The 23,966-nt window shown below is 46.7% G+C and overlaps 1 protein-coding gene across 2 annotated transcripts; it reads right to left on the bottom strand.

Annotated features, from left to right (window-relative positions):
- Window positions 1-14,195: 14,195 nt before the first annotated feature.
- arrdc2 (arrestin domain containing 2) lies at window positions 14,196-20,261 on the bottom strand. Of its 2 annotated transcripts, none has more exons than XM_029001386.1 (8): window positions 19,868-20,261; window positions 17,038-17,107; window positions 16,764-16,911; window positions 16,570-16,672; window positions 16,219-16,475; window positions 15,968-16,130; window positions 15,736-15,890; window positions 14,196-15,456 (listed from the first exon to the last, which is right to left on the bottom strand). In XM_029001386.1, exons 1-8 carry the CDS (start codon window positions 20,124-20,126, stop codon window positions 15,403-15,405), a joined length of 1,209 nt encoding a protein of 402 aa, XP_028857219.1. In that variant the 5' UTR covers window positions 20,127-20,261; the 3' UTR covers window positions 14,196-15,402. The 2 variants fall into 2 exon arrangements, with proteins under 2 accessions (XP_028857219.1, XP_028857218.1); XM_029001385.1 differs by lacking the exon at window positions 19,868-20,261 and adding an exon at window positions 17,267-18,892.
- Window positions 20,262-23,966: the final 3,705 nt, after the last annotated feature.

Here is a 23,966-nt window from a genome sequence, read left to right as displayed (position 1 = left end):
TTACTTATTTTTTTAGTTGATGTAGTCTGTGGTAGTAAGAGCAACAACACAAAGCTACAATAAACTTGAATCAACTATAATCAAAAACCTAAAGTAATAATAATGATAAATAACTAAACATGCTATTATATATAATCCTTTAATTTAAGTAGGGTTCACCAGTCAAAACAGGATGGGACGGGAGGGTTAGAGGTTTGATTGGGCTGATAATCTAATGAGCAGCTCATAATGTTGGAGATGGAATTCAACAAAAAACAGACATGGAATGGTTGGCACGTAAATAAATATATTTTTAATATTCTCTTGTTTTTTTGTGTATAAATGATATTGGTTGTGTTTTTTGACCATTGCTTGGCTTTTTTTTAACCATTAGTCAAGCAAGGGTTGACAATGTCACGTCTTGGACCAGGTATTTCTTGTGTGAGATAAGTAAAGGATAAGTAACTCCACTGAAGCTCTGAGTTCCTTTTCAGATACGTTCCATTAACAGTTTGAGGGTATACATGTCCTTGGGTTTGCATACATTTCCCCTTGTGACCATGAAGACTTCTCACCGAGCTCCTCCAGCTGCCTGTCTGAGGAACACCGGTGGCCTGTGTGGGATCGTGGTCAGCAGCCCTGCTCTACCACCCCCTCTCCCGGTGCTTCACACCCCCCCCCCTTCTTCTTCCTCTCTCCTCCTCTCTCTCACTCCTCAAGTCAGAATGGTGACTAATGCTGGCTGCGCTCCAGGCCCATATTTACATGTCTGCGCTGGCCGGGGTGGGGGGAAGGTGGGGGCGGGTAGAGGTTGGGGAGGAGAACAGGAACCGGTCTAAACCAGCGCACGCCGACTCTCAGGGCTTTTCTCTCTCGCGCTCTCCCCATGCCCTGACTCAGACAAGGACTTGCTAAACTTTCCTCAAGCATCCAGTCACATTCCGTCTCCTGGAAGGGTCTCGGGTACACATTCCTGGAAATTGAAAGTAGATCCCTATTGGGACCTGCTATGCTGTCAGACACTGACGCATGCCAGGGTGAAGGGAGGCTTAGGCGGTTTTTTGGACATCATGAAAGACATTGGGGGGTGCCATGAGGATTTTACTGTGCATATTAATTATCCCCCACATATATATATATATATACACACACACACACACATATATATGTGTGTGTGTGTGTGTGTGTGTGTGTACAAATATATATAAATATATATTCTTAAGGATATGATGCAGATATTTATGGCCAAATTAAATTAGGGGATCCCAGACATCCCATGCCTGTGACTGATGGATCTCCATGTAGCCTGCCACATTACTATGAGACAAAAGTGATTTTTAAGGAAATACTAAATTGTCCTTGAAGGTTTGATTATCCAATTGCTTTTTCATTTGAGTACAATGATTACCTATCTTATACTGTTCCGATGTAAAAATACAGAGGCAGATTCACAGACACAAATTAAATGCCAAAGTGGATAGGAAGATTACTTTGCTCCCTGTCCTGTTTTAGTGGAGAGAAAGCAAAGATTGAGACCCAAAGATCTGTCACCCTCACAATGCCTCTGTTCCCAGTTTACTGCTCTGGACAAACACAAGGACTGTGTTCAGGGTTTGATAGGGAGAAGGCTTGCAGTGAGATGAGAGGTGAAAGGTTGCAACCCGTGACCCTGACCCCATAACTTACTGAAGGGCTTCCAGGTGGCTCCCCTTGAAGAATGGTGACACTTCGGGGGCAGGCGTGTACCCAGAGACCAAACAGCTCAGGCAAAGCCTCCAATGCCAAAGAGATGTGTTTTCTTCTGAAAATGAGTTCCGTCTGCGGGAATGGCAGAGGGGCAAAACAACACTGACACCCCCAAATGTGTCAGCTTCTCTGTCTTGCATTTTGCTGCTTTAACTAGGCAGGATGAATGACAACATTTTGGTCACCTTACAGGTTTCACAGTGCTTCAATTGTGAAAGACACTAGAAGAATTCTAAACGGCTAAATTGCCTGGATTTTCAAAAAATTTTACCATCACACATTACTTCAATATATGTGGTCAAACACTAAATGGACTCATACACGAGACGTTTTTTTTTTTTTATAAAGTCACTGCTGAAGACCTCCATTTGACACACACGCCTTCTCGTTTCCGTGCTGCTTTTGGGGTAAACACCTCTTCCCACAAGAGTCCCCAAATGACCATCAATATTTTTCTTGGAAAAGTTCAGTCGGAACAGCTGTGCAGAAGTTCCGCCCTCGCCGCTCTCCACCCTCGGTCCCCGGGTCTGCTTTCACAAGCCCTGCCTCCCTGCACACAAACAACCACATGTGGTCTGTGCACAGACGGACCGACAGAGGCCAAGCAGGCCCAAAGGTCCGCAGCGCTGTCTCGCGTCGCTCGGCTGAAGACGCTCCGCGTCCCACCGCGGGCTCCGGACCTTCTGACACAGTTGCTTTAACCCCTGCTGACTGTGGCAGTCGTGTGATTGAGAAAAGTGTTGGCGCACGAACACAGACTTTTTATTGGCTACAAGTCAGATTTTTGTTGGAGGAATTTTTTTTTACACCGAATTTAATCAGGCTGTACCATGAGGGTAAATTCGGTAACTGGGTGGGTAGAACTGGATGGCAAGTCGTGTCTGACCCCAGGGCGCTCTTATATCTCCATCTGGGTGCTGGCAGAAAATTCAGAACCATTACGTGACACCCTCAGGGGTAGGGGGTTAGGGCTCGGTGGGAGAGCCCTACTGAGGGGACACCTGCCATGTCCATCAGAGGCACGCCCCCGGCGACAAAAAGCAAGTCGCCCCTCGGCTGTGCCACCCCACGCGAAACCCTCTCCACCCCGCTGCAGCATGTGGCCGGGCGAAAGCGGCGCAAACCGGCGTGAGCCGGAGCAACACAGATGACTAAACCACCTCCGCACGCCCTCCAAGGCTCTCAGTGGGCCCAACACACACACACACACACACACACACACACACATGCTTCCACTTCCTCCTCGCGCTCCCTCTCCCCTTCGCTTGCAACCTTCTATTTGTGTTCTTGGATCCCAGGCCACACATAAGCATGAGATTAAACTTGCACATTGTGCTGATTTAATAACTTTTTCTTCCCGTTCCTTCGTGTGGCTCAGACACAATTCAGCGAGAAAAAACATGATAACATCTGAGCCCGCTGCCTTTCCCGGTACCGCGTTCCCATCCCAATCTGAAGCCTGACCTTATATGCGGTTGTTTACAGTGCGCTTTCCTGTTTGTGGAAAGGCAAGAAGTCCCTGCTTGAGACCTCGGACGACAAACAATCTTGCATCCTTAACATATAAATCAAACATACAAGTTATATATAAATTACTTTAAATGAAAATAAATAAAGAATACTTTTACATAGAAACGGTCAACTCCGCCATTGGTCAGAGCATTGCAGTAAAACAGTAAGTCATTTAAAGTGTTGCTGCCGAGGTTTTTTCGTATGAAGAACATTTCAGATCTAAGATTGTGTTTTTTTTCCTTCTGTCTCAGCAATTTTCTGGAAACGACACCTGCTATCAGTCAGTTCCAGAACTGGTGCAATTGGAAAGTGACCAGAACATGAACATCAGTGATAAGAAGCCTTAATCGAGAACAGTTCAAAAAATCACGCCACCAGATTGTAAGAGCTGGTTAATGTTGGTTTAAGGGGTGTGTAATGTATTTGCTTAAATGGTGAGTATGAACAGCTTGGCTTAAATGTGCTTTTCAGGGATTCTATTTTGACTCCCTTGCCACAGCTCCTTCATGCCAGTGCATCTTAAAATAGTAGCTGCTACTGGTGAACCTAATGGTCCATTCTAATGAAAAAACATCTCATTGTAGTAATAAAAAAAAAACATTGCATTATTGTTTTCTGCTGCAGATCAACACATGTAAATCGTAAAAACCGTAAACACTTAAACATGACATTTAAGTTATTTGAAGACACAGCATGCATCTTCAATGTTGATGTCCACTTTGCATTGTCTTAGTCTGCATGTGCCGGTGGCTGATCTGTGTGGGCCGATGTTCAGCACCAAATCTCGCACCCCCTCCGAATTAAAGCTCTTCTGAAGAGGGGTCACTGACCGAATGAAGAGACCTCTGCCGCAAGGCTGGGTGGAGTGGAACTCAAGACAAAAGACTCGCTCCCATGCTTGCCATGTCCCTCAGCAACAGCAACAGCAACAGCCAGGCCCTCCAGCCAATCACCTTCAGACAGAAAGTGGCGACGGACAGACAGCCCTGCCCCCACCACCCGTTGGAACCAGCTTCCGCTTCCTGTTCTCCTCATGTGACTGATAAACCACAGTGTTTTAACTGCAGAGAAGCTGTTAAAGAACATACCAAACTATGAAACTTGAAAGAGCAGCATAATACAAAAAATTATATAACATATTTAAATGTAATACTATTGCAATAATACTTTTTATCGTTAATAGCAGATTATATGTACAGTTTGATTATGAGAGGATAAATTAATACCTTACATGCAACTACTGAATGAATGCTGCATAACATTTAACTGAATTATCTATGCAAGATTTTGCTTTGTTGTATGATTCCTGACTTGGTGTATTACTGTGTTAACCCTGCTATAAAAGCTCTGCAAATTCTCAAAGACAAAGGAAGGCAACCTTCATGATTGATTTTTGTGCATTGCATTTTAAAACCACATCTTGGGTTCAGAATGTGACTTAAACCATTTCGTGGTGACAGTCACGTACAGCACAAGAACATGACAGTGAGGAAGTCATGTCATCCATGGGCCATTTAAATGATCTTCTGTGCATCTGCGTTTAAAGGGCGGTGATGTCACTGTCTGCTTACTTTCAGACTCAACAGACCTGTTTGTGTGTGCTGGGAAATTTTAGGTCCTACCTGATTGGTCAAGAATGAGTTTGTCCTCTCCTGACACAGGCCTGACAACAGCTCAGCCAATGGAAGGAGGCTGGGGGCGGGGCCACCCAGATGTGAAGAAATGCAGCACGGTTTCCTGCAAAACCGCACAGAGACACCGGGCCTGCTGCCTTCCCCGGCTCTGCACAAGACTACAACACTGTGCACTGTGCAGGGCACACTTCAGAACAGTCTCGCCATTTCCGCTCAATCCCACACACACACACACACAGGAAGTTTTCTTTTCCTTTGGCCATGTGCACAAAACTGGTTTTGTTCTGAAATTTGCTTATATCTGCATTTTTTCTAACCTGCAGTCCTGCTTAGTCAATCAAACTCCAAGAAGCAACAGTCGCCAGCCACACAATCAGAAGTTATGTCACCGTACACCAAGACACACAAACAAGGGTTTCACACACACAAATCCCCACTCACTCTCCGAACATGTGCGCTTGTCCATGTGTTTTTTCCACCCCAGCTGGGCTTGCTGAGCCGACTGGCGCTGGACAGCAGGGGAACATGGGGCTGAGGGTGGGAGGTAGCTGTTAAGTTTTCTTAAGTTGTTGTTGCCATGCCATGAAGGGGCTTCCTGTCCAACAATGGGTCGAGGCCAGGTCAGTGTCCTTCAGGCCATTACTCACCAGCACCCCGCTTCACTCCCCACCCGGGATCTCATGTGCCTGTCCTAATGTCTGTGCCTGGTGCTGATGGCACAATAAGACCCTTTGTGAGGGAGATGGCCGTCGATCACCATGCCCAACCATGGATAGCGCCTGGCATGGTATTCTCTCTACCTGACCACCAACACAAATAGCAGATCTTAGATAAGAAACGATGATTGCGCATTTTTTACACTAAAGCCAGCCTTGTTTTTTACATCAGATAACGTCACTGTGAAATGAAAAGGTGTTGTCGGTATATGACTTTAAGGTGAAACAGGCCCAGCTTGGTTTGTTGAGGTTGAGGAATTATTCTTATTCTCAGGATTTTCTCTCCTCTAATATCTTAGAAAAGCTCTGCAATGTTGTCTGAAAAAAAATAACTAGATAAAAATGAAATCCTCTAAACTAAAGAAATGGACCTTCTATTCTGCTTTCTCATCACATTATATGACACAGTTCTGGACAATGCCACCACAGAAATCCAAAGTGCGTCATTTAGCTTCCCTATTTAAAGCAATGGGGGTTACATTGCTCAGGAGTTAATCTGTTTGTTCCACTGCTGTCGGCATCCGAGAGTCAAAAGTAGAAAAAAAAACACCACAGCAGGCTCTCACGCAAGTCCCAGCCCTCAGCGACCTGCCTCAAAACGTGAACGTACAGTGTCAGTGAGCCATGAGGAGCCCCTCTTATCTTCGCTGGGGTCCCTCAGCGATAAAGCCTCTGGAAGGCTTTTATCGTCTTGCCTCTATGCCCCCACTCTCGGAGCCAGTCGGCAGATTGAACCAGAAAGATAGGGCCTGCGGGCTGCAAAACAGCCCGAGTACGTAGACATCGTAGTGCAGGAGCACAACAGAAAGAAAAAACACGAGATAAACCAAGGTAAATGCAATCCGGGAGCTGGGTGTGTGTGGGTGTGTGTATGAGCACTCTGCGGATTTTCAGGGGAAGTCCGAAACAAGTCTCACTGCATGCTGAAACAGTGGTGCAATATCTTTACCTAAAGGGACTGGGGAAAAGCCCACAATATTGGTAGCCAACGCTGTGACACATGGAGTCATATTGTTGGGAAAATGTGGGACTGCAGCATTTGGTAGTCAAAGAATTTCCTGTGTTGATTCGTAAAAATGAAAATGATGCCTGCTGTCTGGGCTGAAGATAAAGAATCTTCTACGGGGAAAGTTATCCATTCACAGTCAAACGTTCTGGAAAAGTTGGATGTTTCCCACAATGAGCTTAAATGTCACCAAAGTGGAACGTATAGCCACAGAAGCTTAGAAGTTCATTTTCCCTGATGATTCTCAGGTTGCACTGCAACCAGGCAGCCACTTTCGGGTTTTACCACTCCCTGCCTATGGGCTGAGGGACCATTGAGAAGTTCTGAGGAGTGTCAGTTTGCTGTGATCTCTGGTCAAGTCACTTTTTAGCCAGCAGCATTTCCTTGTTTACGTCCAGATTCTCAGAACATCTCAGAATTCATTTGATTCATCTACACAGGCAAAGTTGCCACCAGATTTTGCTCACTTTGTCACGCCTTAATCCACAAGCTTTGACCCGTGCTCTGACTTCCGACACCACTGTTTTGGGGTTGCCTCAGGCTAAACCACAAACACTCTATGCCAACTCTCTCAGTCTCGCCTTCACGTCACTCCAAGATGAGACCTTAGCAGTGTCTGCACGTAGCAATACACACAATATGCTCTTTCTGGTGCACGACGTAGCTGTCAGGACATACTAACTGGCCACTTTCTTCTGGTCACCAAGCCAGCCACTCCTTGCCAGATGACCCTGATGTCCCCAGCACCGCACCAGCCTCATTTTGAAAGCCCCAGTCCACCATGTTGTGACAGCAACGCTACACAAATGGAGAATGGTTCATGATCTGGAGCCTGGACCCTGAGGCAGGGCCCTCTCACTCCTCCAGCCCAGCATCAATGCTCTGAATCCCCACTGTGGCTGTTTCTCATTGTTCCCCACAGGCTGACCAGCTGGCCTAACCACTGATCCTGAAAAATTGGAGGTTGGTCTTGACTGTTCCACTGAAAAGCAGCTTCACCATGGTTCCCGTACTAGTCCACCAAGCTACCATTCATTCTGAGGTGGAGACCCAATCCATGACCACTCTGGGTACAAAAAGTTGTTTGTCTTCTGCTGTCTGCACAACTTCTTCTAAATTCTCTGGTTCTGTGGCATTCTGACTTCTGAACCCTCTGCTTAGAACATCTCTTACAACCACGATACACCCTGGGTGAACCCTCACTCTTGACTTTGCTTTGCAAGGTCAGTATTTTCTGTGCATTTGCCTGAATGTTTCCTCCGGAGCTCTGCATTTATTTCTAAATCTTTCCTGTTTAGTCACGGTAAGTAGCCCATTAGCTACTTTTATTTTCTTCATCAAGACAGAATGTGCAATCTAAAGACCTTTCCTTGGTCCAGTCTGAGGAGGTTTTCCTGCTCAGGAATCCTTTGAAAACAACCAGTTGGTGGTAAGGAAAAGCTGACACCGTATCCCAAGCAGTAGGGCTCAGCAAAGCTTAGAAAAACAGTCGCCTGAAACGTGACAGGATCTTAGTAGCCCTGATAAAAGTGTGTTGTGAATACTCCATAGGAGGGCAGTATCTTGCCAAGTCTGAAAAGGAGGACCACTGGTGTCAAAACAGGATCGTCTGTTTTTGTTTCGGGTATTTTTCTTGCCTCACTGTGTTTAATGTCTGTTGTGTACGGATTGGGTTTTTCGAAAGACACCGGCAGGAACCATGACTTACAGCCACTTCAGCTAAATCACTGAAATCACATTTCTCACATTACTTAAAGGGGACTTTAAAATAATGGACCAGTATTTTGCCTGAGTTTGTGCTATGAAGCATTAATCTTGTCCCATAAAAACAAAAGATCCAATCAATTTTGAAATTCTTTCATTTTCAGAACGACGTAGTTCCGGAGACCTATCAGCACACATATCAGTCTGCATCAGTCTGTCATCTCCTTGAGGTTCAATGTTATTAACCTGCATTCAAGCTATATTAAAACTGTGCAGAAGGGGAACCTATCAGAGCGAAGGTTATCAGAGTGGAGGTTATTGGAACGTTATCCGTAAATGCAGAAGGCAACGTTTCATATCAGCAGGTAGACTAATGATTGGGCCTAATGTTGCTGCATGGCCAATCACATGGTGCAGCTTGAGACATAAAGTACATATTGTGTCAGGGCTTGAAAGCAGAGAACAAGAACTTCCTCTTTCGGCGACTTCAATGAGAGAAAGAGAGAGAGCGAGAGAACAGAACAGAGGAAAAGCTGCACAGCTGCTTTAGCAGTTAAATCTGATCCAGCCTCTGCCCTGAACGCCGTGTACAAAAACAACAGAGCTCAGATGCATGAAACGTGTACGTTCGAATGAAACGTGTACGTTCGAATCCATGACGTGACGCTAATCTGCACACAGGATTTGAATCCAGGTTAAACACTAAACAATTGTCCTAAAGTGTGTATTAATGCAACTCCATACCTTTACTGGCCCATATGAAAGCAGGCACAGCGTGATCACATTAAGAGTGTGGGTGTGTCATTTAACAGCCGGTCATCCTATATTTCACACAACAGTAGGTGACGAACGAAAAGTTCCTCGGCTTAAGCTCTCTATCCCTGATACTGTGCAAAACAAAGGGACTCATACGCCGCTGAGTCATCACTTCACACCCACCTGCCAAACACTCACAAGAGAAACTAGGACGGTGATATGACTGAAAATATCTCACAGCTCTACACAGCGATGAATATATTGTACGCGGCGCTGTGGACATTATAGCATAATTGGAACCCTGTGGAACGCGTGCAGTTTCATTTTAGAGCCGCCCAAATGCAGAATTTTTGTCAAGGTGACTGGGATAATGGGATATTTTTAACGACCTTCCTAAAACAGACCTTGGAAGTGTTGGTAACCTTGAAGTTTGAACACAAATCTGAAAGATTTGAAATAGAGAATAGTCATTATATTATCTCTGTATTTAAAAAATGCAAATGTAATTTTAGCCAAACAAATGAAAAGTCTTCACATTGCTGATTAAGATTGCAGCTTGTTCCTGTACATGTAGTGAAAGTAAAAAGTAAAGTTACTTTACCCGCTAGGCCACCACTGCCCCATAAAATGAGACACTCTCTTCATTGTGAAGGGCTCGTCTTGGATTTGAACCCGGGACCTCTCGCACCCCAAGCAGGAATCATACCTCTAGACCAACAGATGTTTTTATCCGCATTTTATAATCATTTTAGTCCAGTTTGCAACTCCATGTCAGCTTATCCATCATTCTGCTTCAGTCCAAGTCTGAATGTCTGCCGATCATGAATGGATTTGTAGTTATAAAAGGCCTCAGTTTTGGTCTGGTTTCTCTTAAACCTGTTGTCTGTCCTGATCTGACCCTGTGGTTGTTTTTATCAGTGTCATCTTTTCAAAGAAAGGAACATAAAAGATATGCAATGGTGATTGTGCAAGTCATTCTCATAGCTACAACTAATGTCATTTTCCCGAACAAAATCCTCCAGGGCTGTTAAATGCTTGCACAATCCTGACTTTTGTATGAAAGTGACCCTCGCATGCTATGCTTGTTTGTGAGGGCTGGTGTTACAGTAAAAGGCCTTGTTGGAAACATATAGCCACAGCTCCAGTCTGAACCAGCTGCTGCTCCAGTTGGTTGGAAATCTTCTCTCGCCACAGTGGACACCCCTCCTTCCCACCGGAGAGGGGAAACAGAGGCAGTAACATAACACGGTCCAGAAGGGAAGCATCTCCTGCTGTTTGAGATGCTTCTTGGCCGCCGTGTGCAGTACATTCACTCCTTTGTTTCCTCGGTGTGGAGAGCAGCTCCCTCCACCCTTTCCCTCACTGCTTTTGTCCATAATATTCATATTTTGGTTTTGCAAAGACACATCTGTTTACGACAAAGTCATTCTTTTGCATTTTGTTTACTTACAGATTGACGCGAGCGGAGGTCAGGAGCCCCCTTTTCCCACTGGGAGAACAAAGAGGATCAGACACACTCACACACACACACACATACACACACACACACACTCATAAATGGATATTCTAAATTTGGGTTTCGGTCTGTTTGGCCAAGGAGAGTGATTGTTAATTTTTAACAAAATGTATTTTAAATCCAACAAGATGTTGAGATGTCCTGGATGAATAAATGTAAAATAAATGTTTTATGGTTTTAGCAGGCTTTTTGCATGGGGGTACTAAAGCACTGTTGCATAACCCATGGAGTTTTCTGTTCGTTTCAGATGCTGGATCAAATCCTCAGGAATCCGTCCTCCATGTCGGAACAGATCCATGGGGGAAAACTACACCCCCTAATGTTCACAGTGGGGCACAAGGAGAAACAAAAGAAGCAGGTATGTTCGTGAGAACATTTCAGTCATCCGAACAGAACTGAAATGATGTCACTAGACAAGATTAACATAACGTGCCACAGTTCATGGACACTGAGAGTTTGCGCAATGTCCAGAATGGTTTATGGCACGTGCCAGGAATTTTTTCATGAAATAACATCTAACTTCACCGAAATGGTAAAAAATAATCACAGACCTCATGTCTGAGCATGTCTTTCTTCTCATGTTTTTTTTTTCATTTGCCACAGAGCCATTGAGCAACAGTGTTCTATTTAAGTCCAAAGTGAATTCTTTCATTGTTGTTTGTGAGTTTGTGTCTGGGTAAGAAATACAGACTCCATACATACGCTTTATTTTAGAGCCATAGCTTTGTAGCTCCTCCCCACTGATCTTTGGCTGTTGTCCAGCTTGGGTTGGAATACATCTGCACATGTTGCAAAGGCTGAGAATTGTTTAGCATGCCCAGTGACAAAAAAAACTGTGCATTATGTGAAATTGCTATACGTGTGGTCCCATCACATCAGGCAGGTGGTCATCCATAACTACACATTAACCCAGTCTTCTGTGAAAACACTTGGTGAATTCGTTATGCCAGGTGTCCACTACGAATGCATCCCTCTTGATGCTGTATTAATTGTATGTGGCAAGATAAAGGCTTTGAGACTCTTTAAAGATGAAATGCTACACTGTTTTCATGGGACAATGGAGGACAGGGAGACATAATTTGTGCCAGCTTTTGAAGAGACATTGGGCTAATGGCGTAAAAAAGGTCCCCTTGGCTGAAAGTCTCATCACGAGAGCTCTCATTTTCACTATATGGACGTGAGTTTTGGGGGCAGGGGCTAGAGGCATGCTGATCCCCCTTTAAAGTCAAGTCAACATTAAGGACACATCACACATCATTTCCAATGGGAAATGTCACCAGCAGAAGAAATATTCAAGCATAGAACATCTGGCTGAATAGGGCATAATTCACTCACACAGATTCAATAATCGATTAGTCAGGGTCGTGGCTGCCGGAGCCCATCCTGGGACCCTGGGAGCAGGGTGGGGTAGCAGTCCACCACAGGGTGCACATTCACACTTACGGATAATTTAGAGTCACCAATCTGCCTAGTGTACATGCCTTTGGACGGCGGAAGGAAACCAAAGGACCCGGAGGAGACCGGCAAAATCGGGAGACCATGCAAGGCTCGATCCAGTATTCAAACTCACAGGCCACATCGACGTAACACCATGCCGATCAGTGTATAACCACAATCTATATATTCAGATTTAAACAAATCATAAAATTTTACTTCATTCATGAAAAATTACTGCTGCGACTATATATTCCATGTTGTTTCCATGCACTGGCAGAAGAGTGTGAAGATAAGCTCTGCCACTAAATGCCACTCTGGCTCAAGGTTTTCATCCAGTCGTGATCTCAGGTCAACAAGCATCGTTTTATCGAATGCTGGCCCTGTTTTCCTTCATTTGACGTTCAGACGGTTGCTGTTCTTAGTGACCTTCTGCAGAGATTCACCTTCTTGGTTTCTTTTCATATCAGTTAAAAGGAAGAGAGGAAATGAGGAGAAAGCATAACTGCTGATCTGAGCACTTTTGACACCAACATTACATCAGGCCCCATGATTGTGGGCCTCTGCACGATGCTAATAAGCTATATGCTAATCATTGCATGTGGGCGTCCATAAAAATATTTGCATGTGTCATCACACAAGTTCCTGGTGCTGCAGGATGGATCTGTCATGTGGGAGGGTGGTGCACCATTATGACATCAAAATTTAAGCAAGGAAGGAGGTCAGCAGAAAAAAAAACAGTGCCATCCTGTGAAAAGGACACAGGAATGAAAAATGGCTGAGCTCAGCTTTATTTGGTTTCGGTAGCAGATGCAGGAACGAAGAAAGAGGCACACATGGTGTTTTAACCCGACCCCCACCTCTTGATTCGTCTTTTATAGGGACACTTTTAGAAAAGGCGGCTCCTGTTGCATTTGCATATGTCTTCAGCTGAACCCTTGCAGTGGTAAGTAGGTCACCCCATGAAGGACTGTGAGGATGTGGGGTTAAGTCTACCATTGCTGTCTGTGGGTTGTGTGTGTGTGTGTGTGTGAATGGAATAAAACGCGTCCTTGTGGCTGTCTGCCTTTGAAGGCTGGGTTTATCACGACCACAAGACAAATAGATGGGCCGCAGGCCCAAACAAGCGAGCAGTTTGGGTTTCTCTCCTGTCCGGCTGTTCTAACCCTCCCATCAGCACTGGTTTAATGCTAGAATAATCGCAGTAATGAGCACGATATACACACACACCTTTCTGTGCTTCAAGGCCAATAAATACACAATGTGCACGTTCCGCTGAAGTTATACCACGATTACACCTTTTTTTTATAATAAGACCTTTCAGAGTGGAGAGAAGCACAAATATATACACACTTAACTAAACTATACCAACTAAAACTAAAGCTTAAATACTGCACAGGTTATCTCTATAGGAGAAATAGTCTCAAATTCTCCAATAGTCTCCAAATAGTCTTCAGAATGTTACTTGCTTAGTAAATGTAACCTCATTCCCCATTTACACGGGTATGAATTCACACATTTACCACAACAATTAACAAGATAATACTGTAGTCAGGTTTTTTTATTTCTGGGAAACCAGGATATGCTTTTCTTCTAAACATCACATTCAACAAGGTTCACCATAATTACCACGAAAAGCCTGTCTGTCAGCCTCGCTTAAATCTGTGCCAGGAGTTCATTTTGGTAAATGCACGGCAGTGCACGTCCTAAAAAAAAAAAAAAAAATTCCACTCAGGGTTGAGCAATATATACCTGGAGGAGGGAAGAAAAAAAAAAAAAAAAAAAAAAAGTGGAATTCGCATGGAGAAGGACAAAGGACCATCTGTACATGAAAGCAAAAGTTCCAGAGCCTGGCGGCACAATCTGAAGGCAGCAGGCCTGTGGTAAGCCTGACCTCAACGGAGTTCACCCATAACAGACTGGGTTGCCCACCAAAGCACCTACAATCATTCGACAACACTGCAAACGAACGTGCAATTCGACGACACCAAGCTAAACTTGCCAAAAGGCATTATACTGACAATAACGGGATAATAAAAAAAATGTTCGTCCCTTTAAATGTAGGACGTTCCGAGAATAGAACCTACTGCCGCTTTGCATCCAGACTCCCACTTACTGACAAAAAGCACCCAGCCTACGTGCATACCCCCCATTTTGTAGGCGATTGTTAAAGAGGAGACAAAACAGTGAGATTTCTTAGAACTTTGTTTTATTAGAAAAAATGGATAACAAATCAAAAATATATATATTTGGCGAGTGATTCAGAAAAAAGGAATATTGTTTAGAGAAAAAAAAAAAAATTCATTCAGTGCAACACGTACTTAGGCGTCTACGACCTGAAGAGCACTTTCTTTAGCATTTTGGAAAGGAAGAAAGTCCTCTGAATTTCTGGAATGTTGCAGAGTACATTTCCACATTTCATCACCAAAATCAAAGCTAATAATAATCTGATAAATAAAAATCCCTGGGCCGGTTCACAGACTGCTCCAGACCATCAGGACAGGCACCTGGGTTCTAACAAAAAAAAAAAAAAAAAAAAAATAGCCACACGTTGCATAACTTTGCTCCTTTTAAGGTTCGTTGTTTGTGCCTGGCACAGCACCCATTAAAAGCAGTTAAAGGAGGTCCCTTCACCGGAAGGTTCCTCCATTTTTACGAAGGATGTTTGGTTAAGAGCTGTGGCTTTTTTCTTTTTTTCCACGCGACCGCAGCTCCACTCGTCAGTCACGTTTTTAGCGTTCGGCTCCGGCCGAACATAAACACTCTCCTCCGACCGGACGCACCATCCGAACAGTTCTACGTTGTCGGCCGCATGCAGTATTTTGTTTTCCCTTTTGCATAGTTTATCACCAGTGAGGAGGAGGAGGAGGAGGAGAAGAAGAAGAAGAAACCGAGCCTGTTGGTCAGCTGGCGCTCTTTAGGACAGGCGTAGGGTGGGCACATCAGAAACAACAAGTCGCGGCTTACTTCTTCTGCAGAGCTCACAAAAGGTCACAGCCGAGATGCTGAGACAAACTACAACAATTTGAAGGCATCTGTACCCCCCCCCAACCCCCAATGATCTCGTAATCCAGCCCCAGTGTCCCTCGGGTGTCACCACGAACGACCTGGTTCGCAACAGCCATGGATCACAGACTAAATTTGTGCCACTGGAGAAGACAGAAACAAAAACAACTTTTCAGTCCAATCCTTCCTTCCTTCCTTCCTTCGTCGGTTTGGTTTCGTTTTATTTCGAGTCCCCCAGTGGCGGGAAAGGACACCCCCGGCGTCCTCCCAGTGGCGCTGTGGTTCCTCAAAACCGACAGCCGGCCGCTGGGACTGAGCATCAAGAGAGGACAAATCTCCGCTTTGTTTCAAATCAGGCAATCATCATGTGACGCTTGAGCTCAGATGCAGCGTTCAACACGTCATGCAGCGCGGCCTGATGCTGCAGGGCTGCGGGTTCGGGTCGACCTGGAAAAGAGAAGCGTCTGCGTCAAGCACTCCGAAGGACATTTACATTATACATTTACAGCATTTACCAGACGCCCTTATCCAGAGCGACTTACAATCAGTAGTTACAGGGACAGTCCCCCCCTGGAGACACTTAGGGTTAAGTGTCTTACTCAGGGACACAATGGTAGTAAGTGGGATTTGAACCCGGGTCTTCTGGTTCATAGGCGAGTGTGTTACCCGCTAGGCTACTAAGCGGACAACGTGATCTGGAGGATCCGAGGCGACGAGCGGACCCACCTCGCTGTACACGGGCGGAGGCCGGAGGCGGAATTCCTGGACGTAGGCCATGAGGGGTCGGCCCAGGATCCCGCTGAGGTCCTCCTCGGGACTGCTGGTGGACGCGTTCTGAGCGGCCTCCTCCGCGGACACCACGGAGCTGTAGTCCGGCGGAGCTGTGGAAAAAGGGCCGAGGGGGGTTTCACAAATCTGCTCCGCGTCCGAACCGGTTTCTATGGCGACCGTCACTCACGCTCAGGCTGCTCGGGAATGGCCATGCGGAGCCAGTCCAGGTTCAGGCTGTACTGGCTGCTCACGCTGGAGGTGCGGCTGCCGAACGGATGAAGGGGGATGGTGCCCATGACCAGAGGAAGCTCCAGAGACAGCTTGGAGGTGCCTGGAACGTCCACACACACCTGGAGGGGGACAGAGGGGGGACCACCGGTCAGAAACTCGGCCATTACGGCGAGTAGGGTCGAGGCCGTGCGTGGAAGGTGGGCTCACCCTGAGCACGTACTCCACTTTGATGATGCGGCACTGGAGGATGGAGGGTCCGACCGGCGGGATCTTGATAGCCCGGCCGTGCCACGTCTCGCGCCGGCGGGCGCCGACAACGTCGCCGCAGATCGTGGCCACCACCGACTTCTTCTGCTTCATGGTGCCTCTGGCGATGAAGGTCTGCGTCTGGGTGATGTAGGCTTTAGGCACCACCGAGCGGGAGGTGGAGTTGTCGAACTCGGCAAAGACGGGGATCACTTCGCCTGGAGGGAGACGGAACAACATTCTGTCAACGTTCCGACAACGTGTAGCATTTTTGTTTTTCCCCCTTTTGAGGTTATCTGAAGTAGATCTTACCTGGAGTGTAACCTTTACGGTCGATCTTGGCCGTTATAGACACCTGACCAAAGTTGCGGTACCAAATACGAGCCATCTTCTCCTTGGTTCCGGCCTGAGGCGCCTGAAAAGGAGCAGCAATGTTGCTGAAGCGCTGCTCTAGCAACGATCGATCCAAAGTCAAGAAACCCGAACGCGCTTCCTTCTCCGCTCACCAGAAGGGACGGCGTGTTGATGTCAATGGGCTCAATGACCGTGAACTCTTTCTTCAGCTTCTTCACCGTGAACCAAGGCCGGTGGAGCTTCACCTTAACCCAGTAGCGGATGCTGCCGTGCTTGCCCTCGAACGAGGTCACCAGCGTCCTGCCGGCGAACACAAACTCATCAACCGCTGAGCGCCGGGAGGACAGACGCCAAGAACAGAAACACGCCCGAGGGTGGAGGACCGAGAACCCCCCAAAAAATAAAATAAAAATTAAAAACACTTACTCTTCTGGCAGCTGGAAGCTGAAGGGGAACTCGTGTCTGCCAGCAGAGAGGGTGGTGTGCTCGCCATTATCTGCGGAGGAGAAGAGAGGTTTGGGGTCGGGACCTCACCAGGAGCTTTAAACCCCCCCCACCCGGAGAACCTGAGCAGAAACTCGCGTGGCGGTGGCCGGACGGCTCGGGAAGGATGCGCGAATGAATGACGGACGGACGGACGGACGGACCGACTGACCTGCCTGCAGCAGCACCTCCCTCCGGTTCAGATACTCCACTTCGTCGCTGAAGTTCTGCGTGTACGCGGTGCTCGACCCGGCGCTGCGCGACTCGGTCCAGTGCACCTTGGCGAAGCCCTCGGCGTGCAACTTCAGCGACTCCACCCGGGCCGCGCCGGCGAGCTCCACGACCACTTTGCCCGACACGACATCCCCGCTGCTGAACACGGGCGGCGAGTCGAGCTCCGGCGAGTCGAAGACGACGTCGAGCTTGCGCAGCCGGTCGAAAATCATCTCTGGCCGAGTTAACCAAACAAAAAAAAGTAAAAAGTTCCCGTCGCGACGCGCTCGCCTCTCTCCAAGAACACGGAGTGCGGGGCCGCCGCGGCCGGCAGCACCTTTAACGCGGAGGGGGGCGGGCTCTCCGGGTTTATTATGTAAGGGCCGCGGCTAATAAACAGCTCCGGGGCGGGCTGCGCGCCGATGATTGATGGTTACAGGTTCTCGCGGCCCACGAAAACAAGCTGACTGAGCATGCCCGGAGCGCCGGGCTCCTCCCGTGCGCGGTTCCACGCGTGTTCCTGGGTGCGTTTGGAACTGCGCTTAGCGGACGCGGCGAGCTCGTTGTGCGCGAATTGATGAAGAAGAAGAAGAAGAAGAAAAAAAACAAGATTAAAAACAAAACAAAAAGGAAACACCCTCAGTGGAGCACGCCAGAAAACGTTCGTCGTGTTCATGCAACTTTTAAACAGTCGAGCCCGCGTCAAAGTAAAAAACTGTCATGAAAGACGTACGCAAATAAAAACCGAAATTGGCGATATTGTTTTTTTTTTTTAAAGTTCCCAGGAAACTCTTTGTTATCATTTCGCAGACGCGTCGCCCCCCAGCGGCGTGACGCGCAACTGCGCGGTTCGTGTGAAGCGAATCTGCCCCCTGGCGGCCATCGTGCAGAACGGACACGGCTGGAACTTTTTTTAAAACTTTAGTTAATTGGAATTAGAGTATGACCAATAACAAGAGGTTCTCAAGAGGTTGCAAAACAAAACAGCTCAAACATTCCCCAAACTAGACCCCAATAAAATAACTAAATACATCATTTTTAAAAAGGAAAATAAAAATATAGATACATATACATACAGATACTAAAAAACAGCCTACAATATACAACCTATACAAAAATAAATAACATTTCCAACCGCCCCTGCACTCAGACATGGACTGTATCACCCAGGAACAGAAGGGAAATTCTTACTCTTAACCAGATCGAGAAAAGGACCCCAAATCTTTTTAAATGTCTTAAGGGAACCCCTAAGTGAAAGTCTTATCTTTTTCCAGTTTAACAAAATAAAGAATATCTCGTATCCAGTTAATTTGGCTGGGGGGTTTAGAGGATGTCCTGTTTGTTGTAATTAATCTTCTCGCCAATAAGGTAAAAAAAGGCCAGCACATCCCTTGTGAGGAGGTGAGGAGAAAACCCTGAACAATGCCCCGAGTGGGTTGGCCTCTACTCTTTCCCCCACATATTCATTTACATTTATGGCATTTGGCATACGCCCTTATCCAGAGCAACTTACAACGTTCTCAAGTTACCATCGATGAAGAGATCAATTCCGGTTCACTAGGACCCCAACTATGAATACATCTATTTTATTCACTCTGTTGTAGATTCTGTACACAAGTTCGACAACAAGAAAATATTCTTTAAAGAGGAAGGTCTTGAGCTGTCGTTTGAAGGTGCTCAGTGACTGAGCTGTTCTGACCTCGAGGGGAAGTTCATTCCACCACCGAGGGGCCAAGAAAGAGAAGAGTCTAGATGAATGTTTTCCTTTTACCTTCAGAGATGGTAAAAGGAAAACATTCATCTAGACTCTTCTCTGTCTCCGAGTCTAGATGTCATTCATCTAGACTCTTCTCCGACCAGCAGAGGACTGCTGACATCGGTCACAATGATGCCCTCATAGATTTGTGACAACCGCACCGTAGTGTAATATGAGGCCAAGTTTTACACGGCTGGATCTTTAAACTTTCTTTAGACGGAAAAACACATTAAAATATATAGCATTTCTCTCAACTGAACATTTTAATGCAATTTTTTTTCTTCAGAATCAGCTCCGCGAGTTAATGAATCCTGCCTTTAAATGTAATAAACGCGTAAAATGAACGCCTCCGTGCTAATCTTAGTAATTAGTCCCTACTAATCCTCATTTGCATATTTGCCGCGAAAGCACATAATCCCAGTCCGTAACGTCCGCGAAGGGACAAGCGGGGGACCCGACGTGCAGATAAAAGGCGCACCAGGGACAAGATAATGGGGGGGTCATAAAACAGACGGAGCTACGTGCTCCTCATCACGTCGACTTACCCCTGGGGCAATTTAAAGCAACAACAACAAAAAAAAAGAAGTCCACCCATCTGGTCGACAACGCTGCATTACCTTTAGGAGGCGATAAACATTTTTCGGATTCTTTTATTCGGATTTTAGGTCGCTTTTTTTTATTTACGATTTTATTTATTCTATTAAGGACAATGTTTAGGTTTACGTCGGTTAATATGACCTTTGAACCTTTATTAATCTGACCACGTGACAATTTGACTTTTAATGCAACAAGACCGAATCTGACCTCGGATGAGCGGCTGCCTCCTCCGGAAGTAGGTGATCTTGGACGTGTAGTCGTTGTACACGGTGTTCACGCCGACGTTGCGGTTCTCCAGCCAGCGAGCGGCGGCCACCCCGCTCCCGAGCACCGTCAGCGACCGGACCCTGACGTCCCGCCGGAGCTCGAGGGCGACCCGGCCGCTCACCGCCTCCCCGCCGGTGTAGACGGCGTCGTCCGGGCCGTCCAGCTCGACCTGGAACAACCTCACGCTGCTCAGGGCCATTCCTCAGACGGGCCTTTTAAAACACTAACGCGTATATATGGAGTGATGTCTGTTGCGGACGTTTGTGCACATTTGGAATAAACTCATAAAAACAGAACGAAGAGGAACCTCGCTTCTTAGCGCCCCGTTGGCCAGCTTGACGCAATCTGCGACGCAAAGATAATTTTATTTTCGCTTACGGTTGACGCCCATCTAGGACGTCGGCCAATCGGATCCGAGCACATGGGAGCAGGCCCCGCCCACTCCCACCCGCCGGATGCACACACACATTTCACACCTTTACCACGAGTCAAGTAGAACTCCTGAAATATTGCGAGTATATATTCCAGTGGTAGGGATTTTATTTATTTATTCTCCTGTAGCGACGTTCTTGTCAGCACTGTGCAGGGGTGTTTGGTGGTGACCTAAGCCAGAACCGGCATTGTCGTCAAACAAGCCAGCAGTGCACAGCCAGCGTGGATTTAATGAAAAGCCTTGTGGGAACTGGGGGCCACAGTTCTGCCGTACCGCCATCTACGAAATAACGGCGGGGACTTTGCCTTGTCGCGTGAGCTTCAGAGGACAAAGTCTGCGTTTCTCCTGCTCAGGCCTCTCGGGCCACAACCTCCCTGGCATTACACCAGACTATCCCGAGTCCGGCTTCACAGAGGATACAGTCCCATCAAAACACCACATGGCTAATATGCTGTCTCGGCGGGATCTTCTCCCGCGTGGTCTTCAAGATGGGTTTGGGTCCAAAAGCCTCATCATGGGTTGTGCTGAAATGTTGCTGCTTGCAGGGAGGAGAGATGTGGCAGTCTTTAATCTAAACCAAGCAGAGAAACATTGTTCATGTCTAAAGGTGCCAAAACGCAAAAACTAAGGACCTTCCGGTGGGGGAAGGTCCAACGTGTCGTTGAGAGACACGTATTCCTCTAAATAGAATGCACCTGAATAAATAAGACAGGGTCAACACTGTACCTGCTGCAGCATTCTGGGAGATAACTTCTGTCTTTGATGGGCACATGGGACGTAGTCTGTCTGCATGGTGCTGAGTACCGCCCCCGGTTCTGCAAGTAAAATCTCACGTTTTTCCTAAATATTTTATTTAAATCTATCTTTCCCTTGGGAAAAGAAGATATGATATGAAGATTAAAAAAAAAAAAAAAAAAGCAGCTGACGCCCGCCTTCACCCCCATGCTGTCAAGAGCGGTCACACCAACAACCTTCGATGACACTTTGATGTGACGTAAAGTAGTCAGTGTCCAGCGTGTGTAGCAGCCACTAAATGTCTACACCACAAGCGCTCTATGGCCACCACGCTGCAGCTCAGTTTCAGGGCGTGGTCATACGTAAAAGCATCGATTCTTCACTTCCGATCCTCAGAGAGTTGCCACGCTGAACCTGCAGTGGCCACTACGAGAGAGCGTAAGAGCGATCACACCTGGTTTAACACACACTCACGCCACATGACGCCAGGGAGGGGAAATGGTTAATTGGGTATAAATTCACTTAATCGGTTGGAAATTAAAATTTGCAAAAAAGATTAAAAACCTGATTCACCAACCGTTCTACCAGACATGATGTTTACCATAAAAATCTGGACTTAGCGCCCTGGTCTGTGGACAGGGAGCACTGGGCTGAGAGCCACAGCGAATATAACTGATATGATAACTGTTGTTGCTCCAATCTGTAGGGGTGTACTCACGTTTGTTGCCAGCAGTGTAAAGATTAATGTCTGTGTGTTTAGTTACTTTGAACAGACGGCAAACTTCCATTGATATACAAGCTGTAAGCTGACTACTGTACATACTGTACATCATGGTGCCATATATTCAGGGTTGTCCCAAGGAAAGATATATTAAAATATTTTCAACAATGTGAGGGGTGTACATATTGTTTGTGATCGAAAACATATAGTGACACACATGCGTAGCACAAGGGCCTTTCCAGTTGTTGACCTGATATGTTGGGGGGCAACCGTGGCCTGTTAATTAACTTAATCACTTATTATTAATATCCCACGTGCCCTGAAATATACACATTAACCCAACGTACTAAATAAGCGACTGCACCCGCGCAGTGAAGTGTTGAAGTAATGAACATGTACCAGGAAATGCACCTCGGCTTGGCAGCACATGGCCTGGGGGAAAGGCATGGCCCTTGGTCTTGGTGGCACCTCTGTAGACGTAGTCCTCTGTGAAAGTGCTACGGGGCAGGCGGTACATGGCGGGCCGCCCCAAGCGCACGTTGGACTTGGTCAGGATACTGGCGCCGTCCACATGCTGTGGAACCTCCTTGTGATTTACCTGAGGGGGGGGAACGTCACGAGTCGCAGTCAATGTGATTGTCATTGTGAAACCCTACATGCACATCGAAAACCTCTGCTTTTAACCCATCAGTCTTAGTGAGCAGTGGGCAGCCATGACAGGCGCCCGGGGAGCAGTGTGTGGGGACGGTGCTCTGCTCAGTGGCACCTTGGCGGTTCGGGATTCGATTCAGCCGTCTTCAGCTTGCGGGTCCGTTTCCTTACCCGCTAGGCCGCCGCTAGTCCCACCACAAATCAAACAAATGCAGTGTAGAGAGACCCGCCTCTGAAAAGAAGACCCGGTTTGAGGTGGCCGTCATCCTGGCCTGGCTGCGTTCAGGGTCAGTGTCGCCAGTTGGCATGGAGCTCTGGGTCTTGCTCCGACGCGAAAACACCACGGGCTCTAATACAGATATACAAGAAGGAGTAGGGCTAAAGATACATCGCTGGGTGAACGCGATACTTTGGGCTTCAAATGACGATTTCGCAGAATTATTACTCAACATTATTTACAAAAAAAAAAAAAAAAAACAGTGTAAATATTGACCCGATCTGTGTTCTGTGTTCATTTCTGAATTTCAGCACAGCGACTTTAACCTTTATAAGCACATACCTAGTTTACCAGCCATTGCACCATACTTACCTGTATTTACGGCGCCGTATGTGTCTGCGTTAGTTGAGGACCATTTGGTTCCAGTAAAGTCCCCGAGATTAACCTTGACGTGTTCTTTAAAAGTGACTCGTCTGTAACAGGCAACGTACATTGTGTGAGTATTTCATGCCAAGCTTTAGCGTAATGCCATTTTCTGATAAAATTGGTGGAAAATAATCAGATGACATACGCTGGGACTTCTTTCTGGTCAAATGAGGAGGCATGAGTGGTTTTGTTCTCAATGACTTTTGCTGGGTCCCCCATTGCCACAGAGGAGTAAATTTGCTAAACCATATATTTGTATGAAAGAGTACAGTGCAGAGGTTTAAAATTACTTCTCAAACTGGATTACATTTAATAAGAATCCTTGTGCTGCATTTGAAATAACATACAAATACCAAAATAATACTTTGCTGTGCCCACCTTTTCAGATGGTTTTGGAGGAGAGCACCATTCGCCTTTTAACGTTTCATTATAATGCGACCTAAAATCGATGTCCCCTTGAGCTGCGAGTCCTGCACACAAAAAACGAAATCATAAAAACCTACATTAGATTTTCTTTTTTAATTCATCAGCACTAACCCGAGGGCTTCATCTTCACTTTTTGCACTGGATGTACATCGTAGACAGGGAATGATGCCTGGTGTGTGGTTTCAGGCAGTTTGTCCACATGCTGGACACGCCTGGCAGGTTGCACTTTCCTGTCTGGCCCGACAGGGGTTTTTCTACCAGCGTTGTGGTGCGGAAACCGACCTGCCTGCCGTCCGGCCACATCCACAGGATGGAGCTGTGTCGGGCCGTGGCGCACAAAGGACCTGCCTGTCTCGGTCTGGTACAGCTCCACGGGCCCAGCGTCTCTCTGCACCGGCTGGGCTGGAGCCGGTTGCGGTAGGGAGCTCTT

This window comes from Denticeps clupeoides, chromosome 13 (genome assembly GCF_900700375.1).
Source record: "Denticeps clupeoides chromosome 13, fDenClu1.1, whole genome shotgun sequence".
Taxonomy (NCBI): domain Eukaryota; kingdom Metazoa; phylum Chordata; class Actinopteri; order Clupeiformes; family Denticipitidae; genus Denticeps; species Denticeps clupeoides.
This window is presented reverse-complemented; position numbering and strand designations above follow the sequence as displayed.

Bases quoted from the DNA above. Each gene is read 5' to 3' on its own strand.
- arrdc2 (XM_029001385.1), bottom strand. From the start codon at position 17,540: ATGATTTTCGACCGGCTGCGCAAGCTCGACGTCGTCTTCGACTCGCCG. The intron at 16,673-16,763 runs GTGAGCGGAGAA...GCTCCTTTTCAG, and splicing joins TCAACACGCCGTCCCTTCTG to GCGCCTCAGGCCGGAACCAA. The intron at 15,891-15,967 runs GTGAGTGACGGT...CTTTTTCCACAG, and splicing joins CATTCCCGAGCAGCCTGAGC to CTCCGCCGGACTACAGCTCC.